Source organism: Lygodium microphyllum, chromosome 17 (genome assembly GCF_053477565.2).
Source record: "Lygodium microphyllum isolate KBCC chromosome 17, Lygodium_microphyllum_v1.1.10, whole genome shotgun sequence".
In the NCBI taxonomy this organism is placed as follows: Eukaryota; Viridiplantae; Streptophyta; class Polypodiopsida; order Schizaeales; family Lygodiaceae; genus Lygodium; species Lygodium microphyllum.
This window is the reverse complement of record NC_141151.1, coordinates 90,229,193-90,256,801: the sequence shown is the minus strand read 5'-3', so window position 1 is coordinate 90,256,801 and position 27,609 is coordinate 90,229,193. Positions and strand designations below refer to the sequence as shown.

The 27,609-nt window shown below is 41.1% G+C and overlaps 2 protein-coding genes across 2 annotated transcripts in view; one reads left to right on the top strand and one right to left on the bottom strand.

Moving 5' to 3' along the window:
* Positions 1 to 14,686: 14,686 nt before the first annotated feature.
* LOC148022135 (germin-like protein 9-3) lies at positions 14,687 to 15,346 on the bottom strand. The gene has a single exon (XM_087696805.1). It carries the CDS (start codon positions 15,344 to 15,346, stop codon positions 14,687 to 14,689), a length of 660 nt encoding a protein of 219 aa, XP_087552931.1.
* Positions 15,347 to 20,290: 4,944 nt separating this feature from the next.
* The window catches only part of LOC148022134 (germin-like protein 9-3), a 28,201-nt gene continuing 20,882 nt past the window's right edge, over positions 20,291 to 27,609 (top strand). Inside the window, exon 1 of the mRNA XM_087696804.1 lies at positions 20,291 to 20,548. Within this exon, the coding sequence (XP_087552930.1) occupies positions 20,291 to 20,548 (258 nt within the window). The remainder of the gene's footprint in view (positions 20,549 to 27,609) is intronic.

The window sequence follows — 27,609 nt, the reverse complement described above, 5'->3', positions numbered from 1 at the left end:
CCATATGCATAAAACAACCCATAATCTGTAGTACCCTTTACATATCTCATGATCCTCCTGACTGCATCTAAATGTGGTTTGTGAGGCTTCTGCATAAGCTGACTAATCAGTCCCACTGCATAACATAAGTCAGGACAGGTATTAGTCAAGTATATCAAGTTTCCCACCATCTGTCAATACATGGTAACATAAGTCAGATAATAGTCAAGTATTTCAAGTTGCCCACCATCTGTCGATACATGGTCACATTCTCTATGTCATTCCCAACATCAATCTGCAGCTTGACATTCTGATCAAGAGGTGTCTCCATAGGCTTGCATTCAGCAATACCATACTTCTGTATTATGTCATGAGCATACTGCTTCTGTAGCAACCATATCTCTTGAGGCGTACAGACTACCTCAATCCAAAGAAAATACTTTAGTTCACCAAGGTCTTTAACTTTGAATTCAGTCTATAAACATGATTTAATTTCAGGAATGCCCTATTCATGATCTCTAGTGATGATAAGATTGTCTACATAAACTACTAGAAACACATATCCATGATCTATCTTCTTCATGAATAGACTTTGATCTCCATCACCCAATCTAAATCCATGTTGCTGTAAATAACTGCTGATTCGAGCATTCCATGCTCTAGGTGCCTATTTTAGTCCATATAAAGCCTTTTTCAGCTTACATGCATGTGTAGGAAAGTCCGGGTGAACATAGCCTTCAAGTTGCTCCATATATACTTCCTCAACCAAATCACTATTTAAGAAAGCATTCTTGACGTCCATTTGCCATAATTTCCAGCCTTTGCATGCTGCCAAAGCAATGAGATTTCTGACTGTTGCCATTTCAGCCACCAGATTGAAAGTCTCCTCATAGTCAAGGCCATATTGTTGTGTACACCCTTTTGCAACCAGCCTAGCCTTATAGCATTCTAATGAACCATCTGACTTGCACTTAACCTTGTACACCCATTTGCAACCAATGGGGACTTTGCCTTCACGAAACTCAACCAATTTCCATGTCTCATTTTCAGCCAGGGCTGCATACTCCTCATCCATGGCAGCACACCAATTATCATATGTAACTTCATCATCAAACTTTGTAGGTTCTTTGTAACCTATCACACTAGCCATATATGCATAATGGCAGGCTGAATAACCAATATATGTAAACCTATTAACTGTTTTTGGACTCTCTTAGATCTTTGTAATTGTGGCTCACTCTGAGCTTGCCTCTTATGAGGCGGTACATAATGACTCTACCTTTCTCCAAGTGTCATGGTGTCATAATAGACGGAATTCCCAACTCACTATCCAAACTGTCGTTGTTAGATGACTCATAACCTATTGTAAGTGGACCTGTCACATCCTGAAGCATCTTTTCTTTTCCCTTATCCAATCTCTCTCTCACTCACATATCTGTGTCATTGGACGTAAGAGTACGACTCCGCAAGCATCCTGACCAATGACTTACTGTAGGTGACCCATCACTTGTAGAACCACTCATAGATGTACTCACTATAGGTGTATTTTCAGCATTACTAGTGCTGGCTGATCCATCAGTAGCCACTGCAATAGGATTACCATACCACCATGCCAGCTCATAAAAAAACAACATCTCTACTAATCAATGTCTCATGTGTAGACAATACATAACAATTATAAGCTTCCTGGTCTTGTGCATAGCCAAGGAACACACTCTTGACAGCTTTAGGATCCGATTTATTCTTGTTTTCATCAGGAACATGCATATATGCAATGCTGCCAAATACCTTCAAGTGTGAAATGTTAGGTTTATGGCCATACAACCTCTCATATGGAGTTACATCATGAATCCCTGTTGTATAAGGAGTTGTATTCAGCACAAAGACAATAGTCATTACTTCTTCAGCCCAATAACCATTTGGCAAACTCTTCTCATTCAACATACCCCTTGTCGATTCTATCAGTACCCTATTTTTCCTTTCTGCTACACCATTTTGCTACGGTGTATAGTTGCAAGTTAACTATCTTCTGATCCCACATCTAGCAAGGTACCTTTCAAAGTAATTAGAGACATATTCTCCACCTCCATCTGATCTAAGATATGAAAATTTACAACTCAACTCATTTTCAGCATGCTTCTTGAAGTCCTTGAATGCATCAAACACATCATCCTTATGTTTGAGTATGTAAAGCCAAGTATACTTGCTGAAGTCATCAATGAAGGATACATAGTAATGAGCACTACCAAAGTAAGCATTATGAGACGGATGCCATACATCTAAATGTACCAACTACAAGGGTCATTAGTTGTTTTGTATATGTCTCATAATTTATGGAAATTGTGCTTGCTTTCCAAAATGACATGCATCACATACATTTCCAAAGTCATTATACTTGAACTTAGGTAGTCCAAGCACAATCTCCTTCTGCTGCATAGATTTCAGCTTTTGTATATTCACATGGCCTATCCTCTTATGCCATATCTCAATATCCCATATAGCACCATCATCATGTGCAAACATGGCTACTTTCAATTTTGGAATTGACGCATCAAGAGTAGAAATTCTGCCATCTCTTCAGCCTCGAGCAATCAATTTGTAGCCATTACCATATTCTTCAACAAAGCATCCATCTCTATTAAATCTCACTTGCAAATTTTGTTCTGCCATCTATCCAACTGACAAAAGACTCTTAGTTATTGTAGGTACATGTAGTACATCATGCAGGCTCTTTTTCTTGCCATCCAGCATCAACAACGAAACAATTCCTGTGTGCTAAATATCATGTTGGGTGTCATCCCTACAGTACACACATAACCATGTGAACCTGTAACTATCTCATCAAACTATTCTCCATGGGGTGTCATATGATTTGAAGCCCCTGAATCAATGTACCATCTCTCATCTCTGTCCTGCCTAGATACATTCTTAGACAAATGCTGCATGGCAAACAATGTGTCAACCTACTCATCATGCGCACCTCTAGAAGATTCATGGAGCCCAGGTTGTTTGACCTTTTCCTTCATATCTCCTTGCTTCTTGTAACAATCCTTTGCAATGTGTCTATATCTACCCCAGTAATGAGAGTCCTTATCTTTGTTTGACTGATCACTTGACATGAACCAAATCCACCACCTTCACCATTGGGTGATCTCCCCTTGCCTCTAAAGCTGCCAGATCCACGCAAGCCCTGTGTATTTGTGCCATGCCAGGCATTCTGCTGATGGTGTCCATAAGCATTTCGAGTGTCTCCTCGATCTTGAAAAGAGCCATGGCCTCTGTCGCCTCTGCCATGCTAGCTAGATTAAAGAACAGTGTCTCTGCTTTGAGACATATTGGAACCTGTATTCAGCCCAAGCTTAACTTCCTCATATAGCAACAAAGCAATCAGCTCATCCCAATCAGAGGATTCAGCTTGCATAGAAATAGATGTATCAAATGCTTTATACTCTTTGCCAGGCCCATGCAATCATATCATCCTCAAACACTAAAGATCCAATGGTGGCAAGCTGATTCCCTATGTTCTTGATCTTTATAGTGTAGGCTTGAATGCTTTTGCCATTCCTAGACATGTTATTGAACTGTTGCTTTAGCTGAATCTTTCTTGCATGTGTTACATTTTCATAATTCTTAATGAGTATGTCCCATGCATCCTTTGGAGAACTACATCCAGTAATTTGTATAACCATAGCATCTAATATACATAAGAAAAACCAATGTAACACATTGCATTCTCTCTCAGTCCATAGCTTATGAGCCCTTTTTTGACATTTGTCGAATTCCTTTCATGTATTTTAGATTCAGCCTCATCACTTGTACATAAGTCCCAAATAACCTGTGCCAACCAAAAAATTCTTCATACGGAACTTCCATGAAGCAAAATTTTTGTTGTCCAGCATTTCTCCCACAATTTGAGTGATATTGTTAGTGCCTTGAGAATTTGCCATATTGTAGCTTAGGTATTTAGTGATGTATACAATCTGTAAGTATCTGGCTCCTTTTTTTACAGTTCAGGACCAGTTTCCTGCTATTCAATATAGTTTTCCCCTACAATTCAGGATAGTTTTCCTGACAACCTGCTTGCTATAAATTATATTTCAACAATGAAAAAACACAGTCAACTGAGCATAAACCACCCTCAAATCAGTTCAAAACATTCTATGGTAGTGGCAAAATATTCCAGCAACAAACTATGTCCAGAACATATTGCATGTATATCAAGTGAAGATGATATGTATCCTTCCTATAGACAATAACTAGTCAATACCTTGGTATAACCAACAAAAAATTAGTCCAAAATTTGGACTTTTAGAACTCACAATATCCCAAAAAGATTCTACCACTCAAGTGGTATGATCCAAGCATTTTTCAGTAGCAAATAAGCATCACAGATACTTCAATCCTATAGATATATTGTTTCCAAATTTAGGACAACAACGAGTTCACTATTTCCAGCTTGTAAATAAGCTCCAAAACTGAGCAATTAACAGTCCAATATCATGCTCAAATGCACAATAATAAGTGCATATACATTGTTAGGATGAAAGCCACCACTGCTCTAGAATCACCTACTATTTATTATAGTAAATAGCCACTCTGCACAGGTCTATGCTAAATATCTCAAAATCTATGAGAAATTTGAAAAAACTTTATTCTGCAAAGTTATAGACCATGTCCAAACGGTTGGGAATGTGGGCCTTTATCTAAAAACCATTTATGTAGCAAGATATATCTTTTGCAAAAAAACGGGCTGGAGGCATAGTCTCCTTTGATGACGTTTTCTTTAGATCTGATGCCTTGATGTCAAATGGCCACTGCCAAGCCTTCAGGCTTTAGGTGTTCAAGCTCTGATGCCATGTTGGAAGAGAGGGAGAGATACAGAGTGGAGCGAAAGATGAGCCTCAACTCATTGTTGTTCTTCTTCCATTATTCTTCCATCATACTAACTGAAAGAGAGTTACACACATATGTATGACTAACCAATACTAACTATGGTTAAGTCACTGACTACACTGACTTATTGAATGCCACACACGTGTACAACTGTATCCAGCTAATGTCGGCGGTCACACATAGAAAGATAGACTCTCCCTCCTACAAAGAAAAAGATATAGAAGGGTGCGCCGCCTAAGAAGTCCAGGCCTACATCCAGGAAGGCAAAAGCAATACCCAAGAAGCCAACCCCGGAGAAGGAAACATCATCGAAAATAGCTGCTACTCCTAAGTTCCCTACCTATGAAGTCTATACTAGTTGCTGCTCTTGCTCCCGCTACCCCCTCTGCATCATCATTGTGACAACACCAAACAAGTCAGCAACTCTAAAGAAGGCAGTCCCTAAGAAGGCAACTCCCACTACAAGGATTTGAGCTAGTAACAATGCCGATTAGCGACGGCAGGTAGCGGCGTCTCTATTGGCGTCGCTAACACAAATAGCGATGCCAATAGTGACGCAAATAGCGACGCTCCAGAGGGAAAAAAGTGGGCCGAAACCAAGCGCGGTTTCATTTCGCGTTTGCACATTGTGTGTTTTGAGAGTGAGAGCGAGGGAGAGAGCGACCGTCGTGAGAGAAGGAGAGGAAGAAGACTTGCCGCCGCCGCCGCCGTTGTTCGCGAAGGAAAGGAAGAGCCTTCATCGCAAAGAGGAGTCGCCCCACACTCGCCATATCTCATTAGTGAGTCTCCCTCTCTCTTTCTTTTGCTTGTTTAAGGTTTAAATCACTTTCTCTTTTGCTTGTTTAGGAGAGGAAATGAGAGAGAAAGAGAGGGAGAGGGAGAGAGAATGAGAGAAAGAGAAAGAAAGGGAGAGTGCATTCTCTCTCTCCCTCTCCCTTTTGCTTGTTTAAGGTTTAAATCACTTTCTTTTTTGCGAGAAAGAGAAAGAGAGGGAGAGGGAGAGGGAGGGAGAGTGAATTCTCTCTCTTCCTCTCCCTTTTGCTTTTTTAATGTTTAAATCACTTTCTTTTTTGCTTGTTTAGGAGAGGAAATGAGAGAGAAAGAGAGAAAGAGAGGGAGAGGGAGAGAAAGAGAGGGAGAGGGAGAGGGAGGGGGAGGAAATGAGAGAGGGAGAGAAAGAGAAAGAGAGGGAGAGGGAGAGGGAGGGAGAGTGCATTCTCTCTCTCCCTCTCCCTTTTGCTTATTAAAGATTTAAATCACTTTCTTTTTTGCTTGTTTAAGAGAGGAAACGAGAGAGAAGGAGAGAAAGAGAGGGAGAGGGAGAGGGAGAGAGAGGGAGAGAGAGAAAGAGAGGGAGAGGGAGAGGGAGGGAGAGTGCATTCTCTCTCTCCCTCTCCCTTTTGCTTTTGTAGAGTGTTAAGATATATTGTGAGAGGGAGAGGAAATGCGAGAGAAAGAGAAAGAGAGGGAGGGAGAGGGAGAGAAAGAGAAAGATAACATATATTGGAATGATAGCATATCCATGATTATGGTAATGGTATCCACTTTGCTTTTTTTATGGGTACCATTACATCGACTCCTTAAGAGGGCTAAAAATTAGTCATACACTTTGTAAAGTCTAATTAGGAGATTGAAGATGCACGATAATATACTTATCGAAAAATGGTATGCAATGTGCTTTGCCATGGGCCACGTACATTGGTGACTCTTTAAGATGGCTTAAAATTGGTCATGTCCTTCATAATGTCCAAGTAGGGGATCTAATTGTGATATGCATAATTCATTGTTTTTGTATTAACTTTATAGGCATAACAAATTAGAAATCATGCCAACTAGTCAACGGAAGGACTAAAAGAAAATGATACCCTAGCTAATGGTCATTACGGTACTTCATCAAAATGAACCCAAAAGTATTGTTATAGAAGAAGAATCCCTTAAATTGAGCATAGGATATTTTCTCTCAGGTCTTATGACTATGAGTAGAATTGATTGAAACAAATTTTATTACTATAGTTGATAAATTTCATAGATGGCATTAATTTTGATACGCGATCCTAGGACAAAAAAACCACATTTCTAAGATGTTTTTTGTTGAGACTAATTTATTATTAGACTAAGAGATCCTCAATGATGTTCATAAATGGATTACTTATACTCAAAGCCCTCTAGTGCAGTTGTAAAGTAATCCTAGTAGAGCCCCTCTAAGATACTCAAAGTATATAACCTAGAGACCGTAGCTAGGTATATAAGGTATAATGGTTGTACAAGAAGACACCTCAATAATTGACTTATCACCATTAAATCCCAAAGAAGAATCGTGTTCCATCCCCTTCAACTCTATATTCACCTCATGAAGAACTTCATTAATCATAGCATCCTTGTCACCAATCTTTTTGTTGCAATGATGAAGTAACATATTCATCACTTTTCCTTTTAGCATCTAAGCCATTATCCAATCTTTTAGTCAAGTCCAAACATTTAGTCTTCGACTCATGAACCTTATGAACCAATGCTTTTTTTTTTTACAATAACGAATAATTATCTACCGGGACAAACAAATCCTTGAGCATGATATAGGGCCAAGATATAACATCAATAAATCTCTCAACTACTATGTACAATGCAAGAGCTTATGGTCAACTTGCAACTTGACATACATCTCCATAAAGCTATCCATTTGAGCCTCGTTTGCTGTAATGTAGATAAGATGGAAAACGAAGAAGGTCTTATTGTTCAAGATCGCGAGGCGTATCTTAATCAGCGTGTCCCACGTCCTTGCTCTCAATGCAAGTTGGCAATTAGACGAAAACGCCAATTGTCTATAAAACACGTACGACGATTTGGCGAGTTTCAATCTGAGATCATTGATGAGGCGATTGTGGATTTTCAGCAAACGGTAGTTTGAAGTTAATATTAATCATGCATTGTACTTGCAAGCTAATTGAAAACCATACACAATATGATTGGGTCTTGTTGGTAAATTTTCTATCCAGGGGGGGATGTCTCAACCCAAGGGGGAGTGCACCCTTTGCGGCTAATTAGAAGAGTTCGTGGACGTGCGATGGATGGATTGCAGGAGCCAATCCAACACTCGCAAGGCCCATGTATACCGTCAATGCCAGAGGAGACAGACAACCTTCCTGACCTACCTACAATCTTGGAGCCTGAGATGGAGGCAATGATCGATGCATTGATTCCCATGGATGTCAAGACATCTCATCCGCTTAGAGAGGAAGCATCCATACCATTATATGATGGGTGCCAAGTATCTCGGTTGAAGACATTGCTTGCACTCTTAAGTGTGCAAGCAAAATACGGGTGGAGTGATACGAGTGTGATCGAGTTATTCAGGTACCTTGCACATAGGCTTCATTGATTTTTTTTTTGACAGTATTATTACAAACATTTGTGCTTTTTAAAGGTGTTTTATGTTTTTTTTCAGGTTATTGAAATATCATATATTATCACCTGCAAATACCATACCCAAGTCTCGTGATGATGCAGGACATGTTTTACGGAAGCTTGGCATGGACTACAATAACATCCATGCATGTATCAACGATTGCATACTGTTTCGAGATGAATATGAGACTATGGAGACATGTCCAAAGTGTGGTGCTCACAAGTATTGAAAGGAATTGCAAGGGCAAACCATCTCTCAAAAGTTCTCAAACACTTTCTACTCATCCCCCGCATAAACCACATGTTTTGAACGTCCGGCATGGCAAGCTTGACAACGTGGCATGTGTAGAATAGGTCCACGGATGGAGTTCAACGAATATCAGCGGATTCGCGCGCATGGAGCCACATTGACTCTACCTTCCTAGGCTTTGCGCGAGAGCCAAGGAATCTTTGGCTCGGTCTCACAATGGATGGTGTGAACCCATTCGGTCTGCGCTCAACTTCTTACAGTGTGTGGCCTATAGTGCTTATCAAATACAACATCCCTCCATTGCTTTCTACAAAGAAAGGATATCTTATCCTTAGCTTGCTTGTCCCAGGTCGCTACAAAGTAAAAAATATGGACGTGTATCTTCGTCCATTAGTCGATGAGCTTAAGATTTTGTGGGAGGAGGGGGTCACTGTGCAAGATATGAGCAGACGCGATGGTCGGCGGTCAGCCAACATTCGAGCCATTCTCATGTGGATGATGTATGACTTTCCGGGATTGGGAGAGTGCTTAGGTGAGCAGACCTATGTTCTCGCTGGTAATATCTATATTTTATCTCATTCAATCAGGTATTCACTAGGTCATGGCTCGCCTTACAGGTCTGGTTACCTCAGGTTATCGTCTCCCATGCATATTTTCAAGAATGTGGGCAGCTTGCTATGGGACCATATCACAAGAAAAAGAGACACTATAGGGGCACGAATGGATTTGAAGGAGGTAGGTAGGTTTGAGCAAGAGAGCCGGCGACGAGCAACGGATCCGAACACGGTTGTGGATGAGATGGAGTATTTTGGGAACTTGCAAAGTATTATTACGGTGGACTACCGTAGCTTCTCCATGATACTATTCGATGTGCAGTGGTTCAAAGTGGTACTTGGAGAAGCTGGAGCAACAGTTCGACAAGGTCCATCTCGATTTCTCGAAATAGATTCCAAAAAAAAATGGATGGATTTGCACGACACCTTTGTGTTGCCGACCCATTGTGAATAGGTGTATAGAGTCATTTGCTTGCTAATTGTAATATGACATGGTTTATGTCACAATGGTTTGAACTCGCTTTGTACGTGTTTGCGAACAGGTAATCTTCTATCCAAACCCCCGACAACCTTGATGGTGGTATGTTATACCTTCAACTTCCCGAAGTGCAAGAGTATATGATCAAAGCGATGTTCGGGCATAGATGAAGATAATATGCAAATAGAGGCGTCGATATTACAAGGGGTGGAGGCCGCCGCAAGCTTGGAGCCCGCATTGGCTAACAATGATGGAAATACAAGAGTCCAAGAATTTTTTGAGAACGAGGCAGACTCATTCTTTTGTGGTGACATGTCTATTGACCTTCCAGTGTATGCAGAGTTGTGTCAGGAGATTAACATGGGACCATAGGATACTTCATTCTTGGAGCATCCACTTATTCAATTCGTTGTTTAGATCTCTTATAAAGGTACATAAGATATGCATTTTAAGAGGGATTTTTAAAAAATGATTTATATTACTGTGCTTTGTATAATTTACATTGATTATTCTAACACTATTTTTTATTTGTGCAGGTGACATTTTCAGGATGAGTCGAGGGATGAGCGATGAGGAGTTTCTGGACATCTTCGCACGCATGTCTCCAAACCAACTCGCGAGATTCAGAGAGATGGCAGACCAGGAGCTGTCTCATTCTTCATCAGGGCACTCTGCTAGATCTGCTTCAGCAGGATCAGATGCTTCAACTTCGAGCAGACGATCTCGACGCTCACGACTTGGGCCAAAGGGAGGGACTGCATCGGGATCAGGGGGATGCTACTGTGAAGACACGGATGTGGTGTGTCCGTCTCGTCGTTCAGCTAGAGCTGCATCACCTCCAGGATTTGTCACACCTGTGGGGACGTCTACTCCAGTTACTCCGGCTTTTGAGCAGCCGCCGTCAGCAGGTGGCACCCCTTTTGGTGGCACCCCTTTGGGTGCCACTTTGAGAGAGGTTACCCTTGTCGGTACACCGGATGTAGAGGGGTCTCCTGGATATGCCCAGGAGCGTGGACGGAGATGGGAGAGGACCCATCTTAGGCAGACTCCTAGGGGTTATGGATATATGGTTGATAGTAGTCCAGGAGCCATCATCATGAATGATGAGGGGAGGAGGGTGATGGCTCGCATGAGAGAGTTGTGCCAACAAGTTTTTCGGCACAACGTCCTGGATCATTAGAAGAACATACCGGAGGGGATCAAGGACTATATAGTAGCATCCTTGCACAAGGAGTTTCCGGTGCCAGCCATAGTAGATAGATTCTCTACGGGTTGGATGATGGATTGCATGCGTGCATACATGTCACATAGACGATCCAACACACACAAGGCAACCAAGAGTGGGGCTGCAAAGCCCAAGTGGTTAGATGCAGACGACTGGCGCCAACTGAGGGAGGAGGTTACAGATTTGCCAGGACGTTGGAGTCAGTAGCGCGAGGCGGTGAGGGCACAACTCGAGGCCGGAGTGGTCCATCATCTTGGAAGTGGCGGCCACAGGACATATTTGGAGGACTTTGTAAGTTTCTCTTTTGTTTTGCTTGTTTGTTTTTTTGAAATATTCTTTGTACTGACAATCATGTTTCTAACAGTTAGCATTTTGTTTTCTTTGCAGCACTCCATTACAAATCGCATCTGCAAGGCCTTGAGACTCAATATGCAGAGAGACACGGTCTCAATGCATTGATCGACCGATTGTATAGATGCGGGGGCCCTGTAAATCACTCATCTTTCTTATCCGTAGTTACCATGAGATATTTGAATGCATTATTGTATGGTGGATTGATGCGTTGTTTCTTTTGCTACAGAATCCGTTCGATGCTCCTTTGCGGCGGGACGAGCTTTCAGGGGACGAGGATTGTAGCTCACCCTTGGATCCTTGGAGCTCACACACCTTTATTTTTTAGTTGCCTGATCTATGTAGACATTTTCTATGTATTAGTGATATCCTGTCATGATTGTACCAATCGCTGTTTATGCGATCATGTATTTATTTAATGTATCAGTTTTATGATTTCAGTATACATTCTTTTTGTTTGCAAGCGCTTTGTATACAGTAGTGCAGAAACTATTTTGTATGGCTCTCATACAGCACACAGTGCTATATGTGGCAGGGTAGCTTGCTGCCTTGCCACAAATTTTTTTTTCCCTGTTACCCTCGCTATTTGCATCGCAAATTTACTGCTCGCGTCGCTATTGGCATTGCTATGTGCATCACAAATTTACTGGTTGTGTCGCTATTGGCGTCGCTATATGCGTCGCAATATGCGACGCATATAGCGATGCCAATAGCGACGTTTCTATGGCATCGTCAATAACAATGCTTTTTGCGACGATGGGAAAATTTTTGTTTTTTGTATTTTCGTCGCTTTAAACGTCGGTATAAGGTCTATATCTTGTAGTGTCCCGCCTTTGCCCCACAACTAGCACACATCTTTATTTATAGCACTACTGCTATGGCACTTAGTAGCACCCTCGACTTCTACCCACAGCAGGATCTCTTCTGCTCATGATGCGCACTAATTGCCATAAGATTTTGGGCAAGTTGTGACGAAGATGAAGATCATGTTTGTGGGCATTTGCCATTATTAGCTTACAATAGCAACAATGTCCGTGTTATGGAGAACATGAAAGCATGTAGTAGTGCTAAGAACTCAACATCTGGTAGTTTTGAAAGCAAGGTCAAAGGAAGGAGTCCTCAAATTAGTCCGTTGTGCCCGAAAGTTCTCTCTGGTGCTCCTGTTGACCCTTCCTGCCTTCAACAACTCATAACAATCTCTTCATGACGGCAACCTCTGGAGCAACAAATAACTAGAAGAGCTACTTGGTTGGCGCACCTCAACTCTCAGGAATGCTTCGTGTGTCATTCCCTTCACATCTTGCCTCTGTCTCACTTTGATAATAGATAGTTACCTTTTCCCTTATACTTAGTCTTTCTAAGTCAAGTTTTCAATAAGTCAATGCTCCCACAGCCAACCCCAAAAGATAATGGAGATGTGTCGTGTCACGTCTCTATTTCTATGACTCTATCCATAGTCATTTCTCGTTGTGTCCATTACATTGGGATAGCGACCTGATGTTTGCACGAGCGAGATGTACATGTTCCATGCCTTGATGATATTCGGCATGATGTCAGCCCTTAGTCGAGTCAAGTCCGATCGAGTTGAGTCCCTTAGATGTAAGTCATTCCCCCCAGATGAAGCATTGGAAGAGATAGCTCCAAGTTGTCCAGTAAAGTCTAAAAACGATGTTCATCTTTTTTTTCCCTAAGGGAGGAGGTGTGGTGTGTGTGACTAGTAGGTGTCCGTGTCCACCTAGTGTGGGAGGACACTCAAGGGTTTTTGGCATATAACCATCATCCGTGAATATAAGGAGGTATACTCTCATGCTAGAGGCATACGCAATTTGGTCCCATTCTATGAGCACACTATAATATAAAGGGGTTATTTACGGATTGAATAGAAAAGGGTTATGCTTTATTCAAGAAAAATTCACATATAAGGATATTTATAAGTAGGCTTTGAACGCAGATGATATAGAGGATATACATATAGTAGAGATTCAAGAATTGCTCAAGAATTAAGATTTTTGGGTAGGCCTTTGGGTTGCCTGAACCATTGGCATCTTTAGTAGTTGGTTTGATTTAGAATCTTATTGAAACTTCACCACAAAGAGAGAGAGAGAGAGAGAGAGAGAGAGAGTATGTGTGTGTGTGTGTGTGTGTGTGTGTGTGTGTGAGTGATCTCTTTGAAAATTGAGAGGTTGGGGACTTTGTGATATTACCTTTGAGTCATGAGGCATGGCAAATGGGTCATGTTTTGGTTTCCTATCCTTGAATGCTTGAGATTTTTTACTAAGGTAGTTACCTTTGTGTTTTCATTGTTTTTTTGGTGTGCAAAAACTATCATCAACTGAGAGAGGAAAAGAAAGGGTAGCATCTTGTCTATAACATTGAGCTTTGAGCTAAGAGATTAAGAGGTAGAGGGAAGGGACATCTCCTGTGTTACTTGCATCTAGCCTTAAGACTTGTGATTGAGAGGGTTGTAAAGGGAAACATTTGAGTTTAGAGTTGAGAAGATTGATGAGTATAAAGTTAAGGTGAGATTTGAAATAAGGAATAAAAAGCTATGGATAATAAATCATGATGGCCATGAATCTTCTGGGTACTTACAAGTCAAGATTTCATGTTAAAAATTAGTGTTATATTGGTTCACTTAATGCTAGACTTCTTGGAGGCATCATCTGTAAGGATTTTTCTTAGTGCTTCCTCTTGGAGACTTGCGTGAAAAGGACATGTTCATTGAACCTTGTGGTCTCACTAATCCTATGTGATGGTCTCCCTTGGATGTGATGACACATGTGATGCTTCTAGGGTCGAGTGATTTGGGACAAATTGCTTGAAGTGATCACTTTGAAAAGTTATGTGTAAGAGACTTGGCGTCACTTTTACTTAAGACCTTTATAACCGTGCAAAAGAACTTTGAGAGACATGAGATGTGTTAGTTGAACTCGACCACTAAGTGAGGGACAAAGAGGCTAAGTGAGTTTGTTGACCATAGACTCTTGTCTTGATCCTAGCTTTGTGAATTCCCTTGAATCTTTGCAGTTTGTTGCAAGATACTCTTGAGTGTTATATCTAAGTCCTAGTCAACTAAGCAAAGCACTAAGTTGCAACACCCTTACCAATGCTCCTTAATATCTTGATTGTGCACGTCAAAGAGGGTCTCCTTGGTACACGTCCTCACATTGCGTTATTAGTATGCATCACAGGATTATGTTATTGGCACGCATCGTTCTGACATTGTGTCGTGTGCAAGTTTTAGGTTTTTATAAATCCCCATAAATGCCCACCAAAGAAGATAGCAATAGCTCCACGTGATCATGGATTGTGATCTAAGATTGTATGTCCGAGGAGGCCACTCCAAGAACACAAGCAAGGTTCGGGAAAAAAAATTTCAGGAAGAGGAAGTAAATCCTTTTCATCGTCATCTGAGAAGGAAGTATCCCCCATTGAGACGTATCGTATACATAAATTGAGAAGGAAGCACCATGCCTTTTGCCAATTCAGCTGGAAGAGAAAAAAGGTGCGACGAATGGATGTCGACGGTTATTGGAAACGAAAACGAGCTAGCCCTAGATGTACACGGACTGGAATGGGGCCTGCAGCAGGGAGATGGTGGAACCAGAGACCTGGAAAGCCTGGGCGAGGACGGAGGCCGGGATGGAGGAGTTGAAGAGCGTGGAAGGGAGGGAGACCGTCCCAGGGTTGGAGGAGGAGAAAGAGGCGAGGGCGCGAGCGGAGGAGGTGGAGCTGGGGTTGTACTGGAAGTGCACCAGGCCCTTGGGGAACACGAACAGGTCCCCCTTCTGCAGCTGCTTCTGCATGTACAGCTTGTTGGAGGTGTCGACAAAGCCCACCTGGAGGCACCCTTCCAGCACGAAGAGCAGCTCGGTGGCGCGCGGGTGCGTATGGGGCGGGTTCTGGGAGGCTGCCGGGAAGCCCAGCAGGGCCGCCGACACGCCCAGCCCGGACAGCGCCGGGAACTCGCTCACGAACGCCTTCGAGGGTTTCACGAACGGGGAGGCGCTGCTGCTGCTGTAAATGCTGGTGGTGCCGTTGAACAGAGAAGCCCACCAGATATTGTAGTTGTCCCGGAAGCCCGTGAACGTGAAGAAGCTCCCATCCACGTCCGACGCGTTCGTCCCCGCTGGCACCACGAAGTCCTGCGTGGCCTCCGGATCGTTCGCCTGCACCCGCGCCACGTGCCCCACCCACAGCAGCATCACGCCCATCACGATTGCGATCACCGCAGCGGAAGTCCCTCTGATCCCGGCGGCCCCGGCCTCCATGATGACCACCTAATATCTATTAATTATATGCGTACCTGGAGGACACAAGCTGCTTAGCAGCTAATTATGTTGTCGGATGGGTATGGTATAATTTTTACACTGAGTCGAAGATCCTAACGTACCTTACTCCCTGCAGCTTAAGCTTATACGTCGTCCTGCCGTGCCTCCAAACACTGCTCCTAATATAGCTTCGGGTGCTACTAAGGTTTGTATATTAGACGAGGCTGATGACCAATGAATTAGCACTTGAATACCCAGCTACTCCATATAATTTCCAGGGCGTTGTGGCATTTTATACAAGCAGCCAGCTCGTCGTGGGATCAGACGTACATCCTGATCGTCCGCTCCGATCCAATCGCCGGCAGCCTTCGATCGTCCGCTCTGATCCAATCGCCCTTCCACAAACGCCAAAATTCTAGCCGCCGGCAGCCTCGTCTGCTCAACCTAGCGCCTCCTGCAGGCAGCCATGCTTCGGTGAACTTTGTACCACTGTGACACGGACTGTACCTCTTTCTCGTGCATCGTGCAAAAATAAAATAAAACACATCTTCCTCATTACGCTAAAAAATTACAACTTCTATGATACAACGTTACAATCAATATTGTCGTTATCCAATGCAGACTAGTTAACAAAGTGTATAGTATTAATCGGTGTTCACGAAAAACATTTTTGGTAGCAGATACAAAAACCTCTAACTTAAATTTTGCAGAGATTTTTGAATCAAATTACATGTATTTTCCATTTTTGTAACTGAAATTGTTTAAAAGTTTTAGGTTTAAACATTTTTTCAATTTTGAAAGTTTATTTTTACATTTTGCAATTCACTTTATTTCAAACCTCAATTTTTCGTGAACACTGGTATTAATAGAAAAAGTGAAGGTCGGTTTATACATGGACGCATCAGACCATGTAATCCTATTGCTGTTTTAATACACATATGTTATGATCATACGAAAAACAAGGCATAGCTTCCTACATCACCAAGAAAGGTTCAAGAAAGAGAAACCCTACTGGTTGACTTTTCCAAAGACTTGATGACTCATCTTCGAGGCTAGGCATACTCTCATGATTCGTCATTGAGTCGTGCTAAAGTCTAGACTTGGACTATGATTACACTCCTAAGTCCTTTTCATCTCGACAACATATGGCACTCCCAAGTGATCCTTTTGTTGGCAACTTTCCCCATGGCTTTTGACACAATAATTGGTAGCATTAGTATTCATCTAGAGCATAAGTTGAGCTTGTTTCCTTGAAAAATGTAAAGGGCCAGTTTTCACCCAAATGTTCCTAATTACAAGCCAATTCTAAATGAGGTGGAATACCTTAGCCTTCCCCTCAAAAGAAGTTCATTCCATGCAAGTTTGGGGCAAGCAAGGTAAGAAGCAAGAATATATGTATCTCTTCCATCATATTTGAAGGCTTCAAGTTTGGCCAAGCCTAAAAAATGAAGGGCAATCTTAGTCATCAGATGTTATAGGCCTTTTTTTTCTTCTATGAGCTCAATTTAGGGTTGGACATGAGATTAGTTAAGCCTTCAAATTAGGAGCCATCTAGATCATTAGTCTTAATTCCCTTTCTTGTCTTTTATGTGCTCAATAATGGGGATTGGTCAACCTAAGTTTTTCAATGAGATGTTATCGCTAGATTCCAATGTGCTGCATTTTTATCCTAGAGATCACTCTAGTTATTAATGCCATGAGGGGTTTACTATATGTAAATCCTTACTATCACGTGTGTTGAAGGCTTATTCTAAAAATCCCTCACATGTGGACCTTTTGCATGAGTAAAGCATACCTTTTTTCTATTCAACCTATGTATGACCTTATTAAATGATGTGGTTCTATGTGTAAAAATGGTCCAAAAGAGGGGTCAAAAAAATCCATTGTGTTGTCAAACCCATGTAATACCACTTACATATTTCAGATTGAACCCCCTAGACTTAATCCCATGCTTATTGAACTATGTGCATACATGATTTAAGATGGGATGGGATGATATAGAGGGAGGAGAACTTGCACTTACTAGAAGTGTCTCAAACTATGCCAATTTTATATACACTTCAACAAAATCAAAGCAAAGATGGACACAATTGATGTTGTCATGACGCTATGCACCCACCATTGCAAATTTGAGGGCGGAGTTTTTCGCCAAGAATTTGAAAACATTAGTCAGCATCATTAGGAGTCTATTTTCCGTTGTGTGTGTTTTCATTTGCATGATGCACGATCACTTGTAGTTAAGCTAGGCACAATTTCTTCAATGCATCCATAATTTCTTTTGTGGGAGCATCGTTTGATTGCTTGCATCGCATGGATCCAAACATCTATACAATGGATTCTTGTGTACATAGAGATCTATTTTATGAGGCCGATCATGTAGAAGAGGAAAACAAATTGTGAAGAGTCAAGATGGCTACAATGTGCCCGAATCTGGCATGTCTGCAGAGATTACAACATGAATTATGGTAAGATTGAAAGCCCCGCTTGTATTTTTCTTGAAGAGCTTGCACGTATCTGAAGAAGGGCTACTATCTTGGGAGTAAAACTAGAAGCTGGCCAACATGTTTATGGAGCTTGCAATGTCAAAATTTCTAAAAGAGTGGTAATTAATCAGGAACATAAGCATGATAAAAGAGGTGACTGATTTAGTGTCACTGTATGGGACTGAAATATGCTAATCCCAGGTTTAGAGAAGATGCAAAGAAGTTACAGGATCAGAGAATATAATAGGAGAAGTGCAATAATTCTGGTATGGTGATGTTAGAGGAAGCAAGTTGATCAGCAGGTTGTCATCATGCTCGTGTAAAGAATGACGGAAGAGACACCTAAGGTGGTGAAAAAGCCTCATACAAAAGCTTTAAATGATGAGAAAAACAGGATGCTTTAATCGATGGCTTTTTTGAAGTTTTTTCAAGGAGGAGGTTCATTATAAAAGCGATGATAGAGGGAGGAAGACGTGGGGTGGAATAATGAAGACCTGCAGCAAAGGAGATGGCGGAAGTCGATAACTGCAACAAGGTGACGAAGAGAGGATGAGACAAAGGAGAGCCGAGAGTTGTGAGGGAGGAAGAGGTGACACAAAGGAGGGAGTCAACAACATTGAACGGAAGGACGAAGTCGAAGGGCGATGAGATAACAATTGGATGTCTATAGTACTGTTGTGGATGAGGAGCGCTTGATCTACGACTTTTTCCACCGTTGCTACTTCATCTTGATTGGAGGACGTCGTGGTGGTACGAGTGAGGCCATTGGCGCACCACCATCTCTGATAGCGCCTTCCACACGTCCACACTCACCACACCAGTCGAGCAAGTCTCGATCTCAATTAACTTGAGAATTGGCGGCTTTTCTCACTGTCGGCCTACACTCGATTACTTCGGGTGGAGAACATCACCAAATGACCAAGGTAACCACACTACCCCTTTGTTTATGATCTTCTCTAACATAGAGCATCTCATCGGAGGAGCCGTGAAGAACTAGGAGGTCATGAATCCCACCAACATCATGTACATATCGACTGCTTGGCTTGGGACACCCTACGTAAGCATGGCATGATGGAAAAAGTCCACGTGATGGGAAACTAGTTGAGAAAGAAAAGTTATGAAATGATTCATGGGGAAGAAAGTCTCATCATCACGCTAGAGCTAGAGTTTGCAGAGTTTAACCGATAATGCAGAAACAAATTAAAGACGTTTACCATAAAGACGATGACTTCTAAATTGATCTTTGATGAAGATTTCTTCATATCAAAGAATTCAACATGAAGATGTCGAAGCTAAAGCCCAATTGCAAGGAAGTTAAGACAGTAAGAAAGGATTTCTAAAATCCCTACTTCCTCCCAACTTTGCTTCCCTTGTTATTAAACCTTGACCTCTTTGTACTCAATATGTTCATGCTTTGACATACTTTAACTCTTTGGAATCTCATAACATAAGGAAGCTTAACTCCTTCTTTTAGCTTCATATCTATGATGACATACATGGGAGCTCTCTGCCTTTCTTGCTCCCAATCAACAACAAATGAGCAACTTCCTTATGTTCTTCAAAATGAACTACAAGGATGCATCCATGAAATTATCTTGAGTTCCCTCCATCTCGCTTAATGTCCCTGTGACGAGTGACTATCACGAATTCCCCCCCCTTCGTGCGAATCGCGTGCGACACACCTAGTGAACCCAACGTGAAAGCATCGCTTGTAATTGTCTTGTCAAGATGAGACTCTTCGAATATTCCAGCTACTTCATTATCGAGTGCTTCTTGCTTTTTGACCAATGAGATGAATAATTTATTGCAAACTCTTTCTTCTGCCATTATGATGCAAAATCAGGAGATGGAGTTATCTACGCAACAGTAGCAGCTATTACATCAGCAACAATTTGATCAACAACGAATGCTACATCAAGAACAAGAGCATATGCATGGTGCAACCAACGCGATTGAGGCCGTGGTAAGTGAGCACAAATTATTTGATGGTTGAAATGTCTCATCTTATCTTAAAACTTTTGAAAGCTAGGTGCGCCTCTTCGGAGTTCTTACCAGCTGGAGCAACTATTTCCTATGGCTTGTCATGCCTGCTTTGCAGGTTAGAGTGACTGATTTATTTGTGCAAGATTGAAACTGAAATGTCTTCAAGAAGGCGCTCAAAGATGAATATTTTTTAGAGGGTTATGGTATTGTTACGCGGAAGATATTCATTGAATGGATCTATCAACCCAACAAAGGACTTGTTGCTTTCGAGTTATTATGCAAGTTTGAAGAATGTTACAACCAATTGGATGCAGTTGAGCAAAGAGCCCTATACTCGGAGAAAATAGAGTTATTCTTGCAGGCGACTGATCTTGCAGTTCAGGATGAGTTGAAAGAGCTTCTTGAAGACCGTATGTAGCCTATGGGATTGAAGATAGATTGGCAAGTTGCTATTGATGCGGTTTCCACATTGACAAAGAGGCAGAGATGGAAGGCTCGCTTGCAGAACGGTATGCAAGCACCTCTAGAAATGTCTTCTCCTACCTCGACGTCTCCTGTTGCTCCTTCCACTTCTTCTCCTACTTCTCATCCTGAGTCTATGTCTACTTCTATGTCTATGCCTATGCCTATTCCTGCTGTGGTTGTCACACCATCTGCCAAACAGACTGTCGAAGACATGGTGGAAGAAATTTCAAAGAACTTGAAAGATCTTCAAATTAAGATGACCAGAAGAGAACAATAACCACTTAACCTAGCTCCAATTTCTGCCCCAACCTAATCTACTCCTATGAATTCTTTTGAAAATGATGGTGTTTACAGTTGCATATAGTGTGATAGTCTAGACTATGAGCGGAAGGATTGTCCAGACTTTGAAGAGGCGAAAAGACTGAAGTTGGTGGTCTAGAAGAATAGGTTCATATGTTTCGGAGATACAGAGAAACCGCTTAAAACAAATTTTAGCAGAGGTATGAAGAAATTATTGGAGGAATCTCTCTCACGTTCTTCTTATGTGAAGCAAGAGGCAACAAGAGAAGTTGCTATCTATGGTCTTCAATTGGAGCACTAGTCGAAAGATAAGTCTCCTTTATGGTCTTATGCACTACATGCAGAAAAGAAAGATAAAGCTTCTTCATACGAACTTTCATTCATAGGAGATGCAATTAGAAAAGGAACTAGATGGAATGATCGCGTAGATGTCTTCTCTATCTATGCTTACATTGCAAAATCTCAAGGATTTGAAGCACTTGTTGAAGAAAAGCACAAAAGAGATAATGATCAACCTGAAGGATCGAAGAGGGCAACTAGGAGGAGTGAGCTAGTTCTTGAGCCTTCTTCTTCAGGACTGGAGTAGAGTATGGCCCATGTACAGAAGCCAAAAGTACAAGAAGATCAGAAGGCCCCAAAGACAAAGGATCCAAATATGAAAAAGTAACCTGGACTCAAGCTGCTATCCGACATCGAGACAACCACTGACTTGAAAAAGGTACTTGAGGATCAAATTCTTAATTGCAAAATTGAATTTACACTTGGAGAAGTCTTAGAAATTGCCAAAAGATAATTTCATGATGTTATTATTGACATCATAAAAAGAAAACGGAAAATTATTGAAGAGCCAATGTAGGATATGATCCATCGAGAGGCTTTAGTTGTTGCTAAGGCTTTTCTCTATGGGTTGTAGATTGAAGAGATTGATTTTTATGAGGAGACTATTGAGGAGTCTACACATAGAGCTCTATGTATGCATTCCAAGAAGTCTCTTCATCCATTGCTTCAGCCCGCGTATAGTATGATTAGAGCAAAGATGAACCTAGATTGGTGCCTTGTAGCCATTTTTCTCGAACTCACTAGGCTCGAGGGACTACATAGATTGTAGTCAAGCTTGGAAAGACAGAGACTCCTTGTGTTGCTCTTTTGAATCATGGCTCAGAAATTAATGTCATAGTGCAAGGATTATATGATAGTGATAGATGGCCAGGTCATGTGGATCATGGTTGCCGTATATGTGTAGCCAATAACACTATAGGAGATTTATATGTTGCATGTCCAAAACTAAATATTTCTATTGGATATGTGGGTGAGTCTTATCATTTCTTTGTACAAAACTCTTTTTCTTGAATCCGTCCACCACATGCTTTGGCCAAGGCTTTCACAATCGACAAATGGCCTCTTTTACTCTTTCCGTTGCCTTCTGGATTATATACCAAATTCAAAGAAGTTTTAATGCCAAGGTGAGAGAAAAACTCCCTAGCCTCATCAGCCTCCAAGTCACCGCTATCTATAGTAACTTTTCCAATGCATCTATACCTACAAATAACATCATCCAATAGAAACTTACAAACTACTGAAGTAGATTTTGTTCCTAATGCTCTTCCTTCCACTTGATTTGTGAGACCTTCTGGTGCCAAAACAATGTAGCGCATCTGTCATGAAGCAACATGCATAGTAATCAAATCAAGAACCCACTTGTAATGAATACATAGCAGGTAGGTAGGATGAAGCTCATCTCTGTGCCTCACTGAAGAGAACAACTAACAATCACTGCATGTCTCAACAAACTATGAGATATCTCTATACATGGCTCTCCACCAATAGCGCTCTTTGATCTTCTCATAGATTGCCCAAATAGCTCGATGCCCAGCCCAAAGACTTTCATGGAATTCTTTCATGATCCGAACTTGTGAGGCTCTATCACAAACAACTCTCAATGGATGTCCTTCTTACTTTTGTGGATGCTTCCAAAGTAGCCCACTTTGTAAGAAGAAACCATAAGCTTTTCTTCTAATCTTCTCGAAGTCTGCATCAGTCTATCCATCTTGTCTAGACATAGTACTTAAATAACACCCAAACTATACATACTCTCTTGTATACAAAGACTCATCAAAGCTTTCCAAAGCACAAGCATGATCAGCATGGATGACTAAAAGATTAGCCCCATCATTAGCATCATCAATGCAAGAAAAATCAATATCATCGTACCTTGCTCGTGAAAGCATATTGACTACTTGGTTGTCTTTACCTACTATGTGCCTAAACTCAGGATTCGTGGATTTTATGTATCCAATCCACTTAAGCATGGCAATATCTGGAGTAGATTAACTTGTGATCATGCCTAGAAGAGGAAAACAATTAGTCTTGACCACCACAACAGCTCCAATGAAGTACTCTCTGTCATTCTTCAGAGCCGTGACAACTCCCAAGAGCTCTCTTTTAACTTGTAAATACCTTTCTTTCCATTCATTTAGGATTTTCTCCCCAAATCGAATAGCACACATATTCCCATCTGCATTTTCTTAGCCAATATCCCATCCAATGCCAATAGGACTAGTATCAATAGTAAGAACAATAGGTCTCCCATACTCATAATCTGCCTTTCGAAGAGTTAGAGTAGCTCTCAATAATTTCTTCAGTTTCTTCATGGCTTTAGTATGTTTTATCTCCCAAGAAAATATTTCCCTTTCCTCAAGAGCTAGTAGAACACAATATTATGAGTTTGAGAATCTCCCAATTCCCATTTTTTGAATACTAAAAAGGTGGCTTCAGGATAACATGCCCATAAGTTTCTCAAAACCATATGATGTGACCTATCATTGGAAAGCGCTTGAAAAATGGAATCTATTGAGCTATAGAGCGCTCGATTTGGAGTTATATTGTTCAAGTTATGACAAATCCAAAGATTTGACAACGTGTCCCAAACGTATGGGAAATTCCCATATTCCCCAATATGGCGTACTAGAGATTATCTGCAATATGAGAAAAAAGAGAAATCCAAATAAGATAAAACACACAAGCCCCATGAAACGTGCGAACCTCCAAAGTAGAAAAGCAAGTCTTCACAATCTTTTCTATGGCATCAACCTTCATAGGAGAAGGCTTCCTACCATAATATCCACACTATGACAATAATAAAAACTTCTTTGGCTCCAAAAATAGACTTTAACCCTGATAAGGTCAAATTCACTTCCTCCAGTTTGCAAAGAATCTTCTCAACATCTCTAATATGTGAAGCCACAAAGAATCTGCATCCATGGTCATCTAAAGAATCATCTTTACCTTCTTCCAAACAACCCTTGATAGGTAAGCCATCAATGAAAGGCATAGTAAGCTCAAGAATAAAATCTCATAGAGCCTCGTTCATCCCATTCATCATATGGGCAACCGAATCAGTAGCTCCTTGTAGAAGCGTACACAATAGGACAAGGCCTAGAGGTGTCTTCATCGTAGTTAAGTCTCTGATCTCAAGGGCAAGCTGATCATATCCGGAATAAAGATAACTGAGTGAATAGATTTCACGTCCAGCAAAAGCCTCAATAAACTCATCCACAATAGGTCCTGCACCAACATTCCAAATAGTGACCTTGTCTACTGGCTATAGGTCCTATATGAATCTGAGTGTCCCATTCTTCTTAGGAACCATAAACCATCTCTTGGAATATGGAGCTGATGATGGCTCTAAAATCCCCATCCTGATCCACTCATTCAAAAGCTCTACAAATTTGGACAAGTGAGCTCGCGGCATAGGAATAGGCCGTAGATCTCAAGGGACATGCAGAATGGTAAAAATAACCATAGGTGTTACAACCCTAGGATCAATGCATCCAATCTCATGTGGAAAGAAAGCTAAAACTTTTTCATGTCTGTATAACATCTCTTCAAAATATGTTACCTCTTCAGGAAGAAGTAGAAAATCTTCGGTCCTAATCTTCATCTCTTTCAATGTCTTAGCTAAAGATCTATATCCCATATCTCTAGGATCTCATAAAGGAGGTTGCATAGCAGCTCTCCTAAGGATCATCTAATCACTCTTGAAAGGTAGCGGTCCAACAATTGGTCTAACCTTCTTGTCAACTGTCTTATATTTTGTCTGAACTTTGGCTTCATTGCTACAACTTGCAAATTTCAACCGTAAATGAAAATACCTTGATAAACACAAATTTTGTTGTGTTTAAATGGCAACACCCAAATCTTTTTGCTGAAATATGTCAGCAAAGAATACTTTTTACTAAGTATCCTGAGGACCCAAATTCTTTTGAAGCATGAAATCAATAATTTCACAATACATCGCTAGAGAATGGACCTATAAGACATATTAAGATTCTTGATTGTTAGCATTTAGCAATACAGAAAGTTCTTCCATGGTATCTGAGTATGAAAGGCCATCATAAAGACCATCTATCCGGTCTTCTTCCTGCAAAACACCTACAATCATCGATCCTTTTTCTTTTCTTTTAACATACTACCTAGCAGCTCTAGGCATGTCTGAAATATATTGAAAACACAAAGTACTTTCAATGGATACACCATAAACACATGAGGAAAAGCTACCGCTACCAGAAGGCGAGAGCTTTCCCTGACTCGTACCACCATCATCTCGCAAGATAGTGCTACTTAGAAAAAATCCGACTCTCCTAATTGAAGAGGGGAATTCCTCAAAGAATCTTTATTCTGCTTATGATTAATGCATAATATCATGAGCTAGATAGCTCTCTTTCCATCCTTGCTTCGGATCCATGCATAGGCAGACCCATCATCCAAAACCTTAGTCTCCATCTGAGACTCAACAATAAATGGCTATCCCAAAATAATAGGATAAGAAAAAGAGTTTTTTACAAAGAAATGATAAGACTCACCCACATATCCAATAGAAATCTTCACGTTTGGACATGCAACATACAAATCTCCTATAGTGTTGTTGGCTACACGTATGTGCCAACCATGATCCACATGACCTGGCCATCTATCACTATCATATAATCCTTGCACTATGACATTAATTTCTGAGCCATGATCCAAAAGAGCAACACAAGGAGTCTCTGTCTTGCCAAGCTTGACTATAGTCTATGTAGTCCCTCAAGCCCACTGAGTTCGAAAAAAATGGCTACAAGGCACCAATCTAGGTTCATCTTTGCTCTCATCATACTGTACGCCGGCTGAAGCAAAGGATGAAGAAACTTCTTGGAATGCATACATAGAGCTCTATGTGTAGAATCCTCAATAGTCTCCTTATCAAAATCAATCTCTTCAATCTACAACCCATAGAGAAAAGCCTTAGCAACAACCAAAGGCTCTCGATGGATCATATCCTGCATTGGCTCTTCAATAATTTTCCGTTTTCTTTTTAAGATGTCAATAATAACATCATGAAATTATCTTTTGGCAATTCCCAAGACTTCTCCAAGTGTAAATTAAATTTTACAATTAAGAATTCGATCCTCAAGTACCTTTTTCAAGTCAGTGGTCGTCTCGATGTCAGATAGTAGCTTGAGTCCAGGTTACTTTTTCGGCTTTGGATCCTTTGTCTTTGGGGCCTTCTGATCTTCTTGTACTTTTGGTTTCTGTACACCGGCCATACTCTACTCCGGTCTTGAAGAAGAAGGCTCAAGAACTAGTTCACTCCTCCTGGTTGCCCTCTTCGATCCTTCAAGTTGATCATTATCTCTTTTGTGCTTTTCTTCAACAAGTGCTTCAAATCCTTGAGATTTTGCAATGTAATCATAGATAGAGAAGACATCTATGTGATCATTCCATCTAGTTCCTTTTCTAATTGCATCTCCTATGAATGAAAGTTCGTATGATAAAGCTTTATCTTTCTTTTCTGCATGTAGTACATAAGACCATAAAGGAGACTTATCTTTCGACAAGTGCTCCAATTGAAGACCATATGTAGCAACTTATCTTGTTGCCTCTTGCTTCACATAAGAAGAACATAAGAGAGATTCCTCCGATAATTTCTTCATACCTCCTTTGCTAAAATTTGTTTTAAGATGTTGCTCTGTATCTCCGAAACATATCAACCTATCCTTCCAGACCACCAACTTCAGTCTTCTCGCCTCTTCAAAGTCTTGAGAATCCTTCCGCTCATTGTCTAGACTATCACACTATATGCAATGGCAAACACCATCATTTTTAGAAGAATTCATAGGAGTAGAAGAGGTTGGGGAAGAAATTGGAGCTAGGTTAAGTGGTTTTTGTTCTCTTCTAGTCATCTAATTTGAAGATCTTTCAAGTTCTTTGAAATTTCTTCCACCATGTCTTCGACAGTTGGTTTGGTAGATGGTCTGACAACCGCAGCAGGAATAGGCATATGCATAGACATAGAAGTAGGCATAGACTCAGGATGAGAATTAGGAGAAGAAGTGGAAGGAGAAACATGAGAAGTCGAGGTAGGAGAAGACATTGCTAGAGGTGCTTGCATACCGTTCTGCAAGTGAGCCTTCCATCTCTGCCTCTTTGTCAATGTGGAAACCGCATCAATAGCATCTTGCCAATCTGTCTTCAATCCCATAGGTTGCATAGGGTCTTCAAGAAGCTCTCCCAACTCATCCTGAACTGCAAGATCAACCGCCTGCAAGAATAACTCTATTTTCTCCGAGTTTAGGGCTCTTTGCTCAACTGCATCCAATTGGTTCTAACGTTCTTCAAACTTACGTAATAACTCGAAAGCAACAAGTTCTTTGTTGGGGTCATAGATCCATTCTCTGAATATCTTCTGCATAACAATACCATAACCCTCTAAAAAATATTCATCTTTGAGCACCTTCTTGAAGACATTTCACTTTCAATCTTGCACAAATAAATCAGTCACTCTAACCTGCAAAGTTGGCATGACAAGCCATAGGAAATAGTTGCTCCAGTTGGTAAGAACTCCGATGAAGGGCATCTAGCTTTCAAAAGTTTTAAGATAAGATGAGACATTTTGGCCATCAAATAATTTGTTCTCACTTACCACAGCCTCAATCGCGT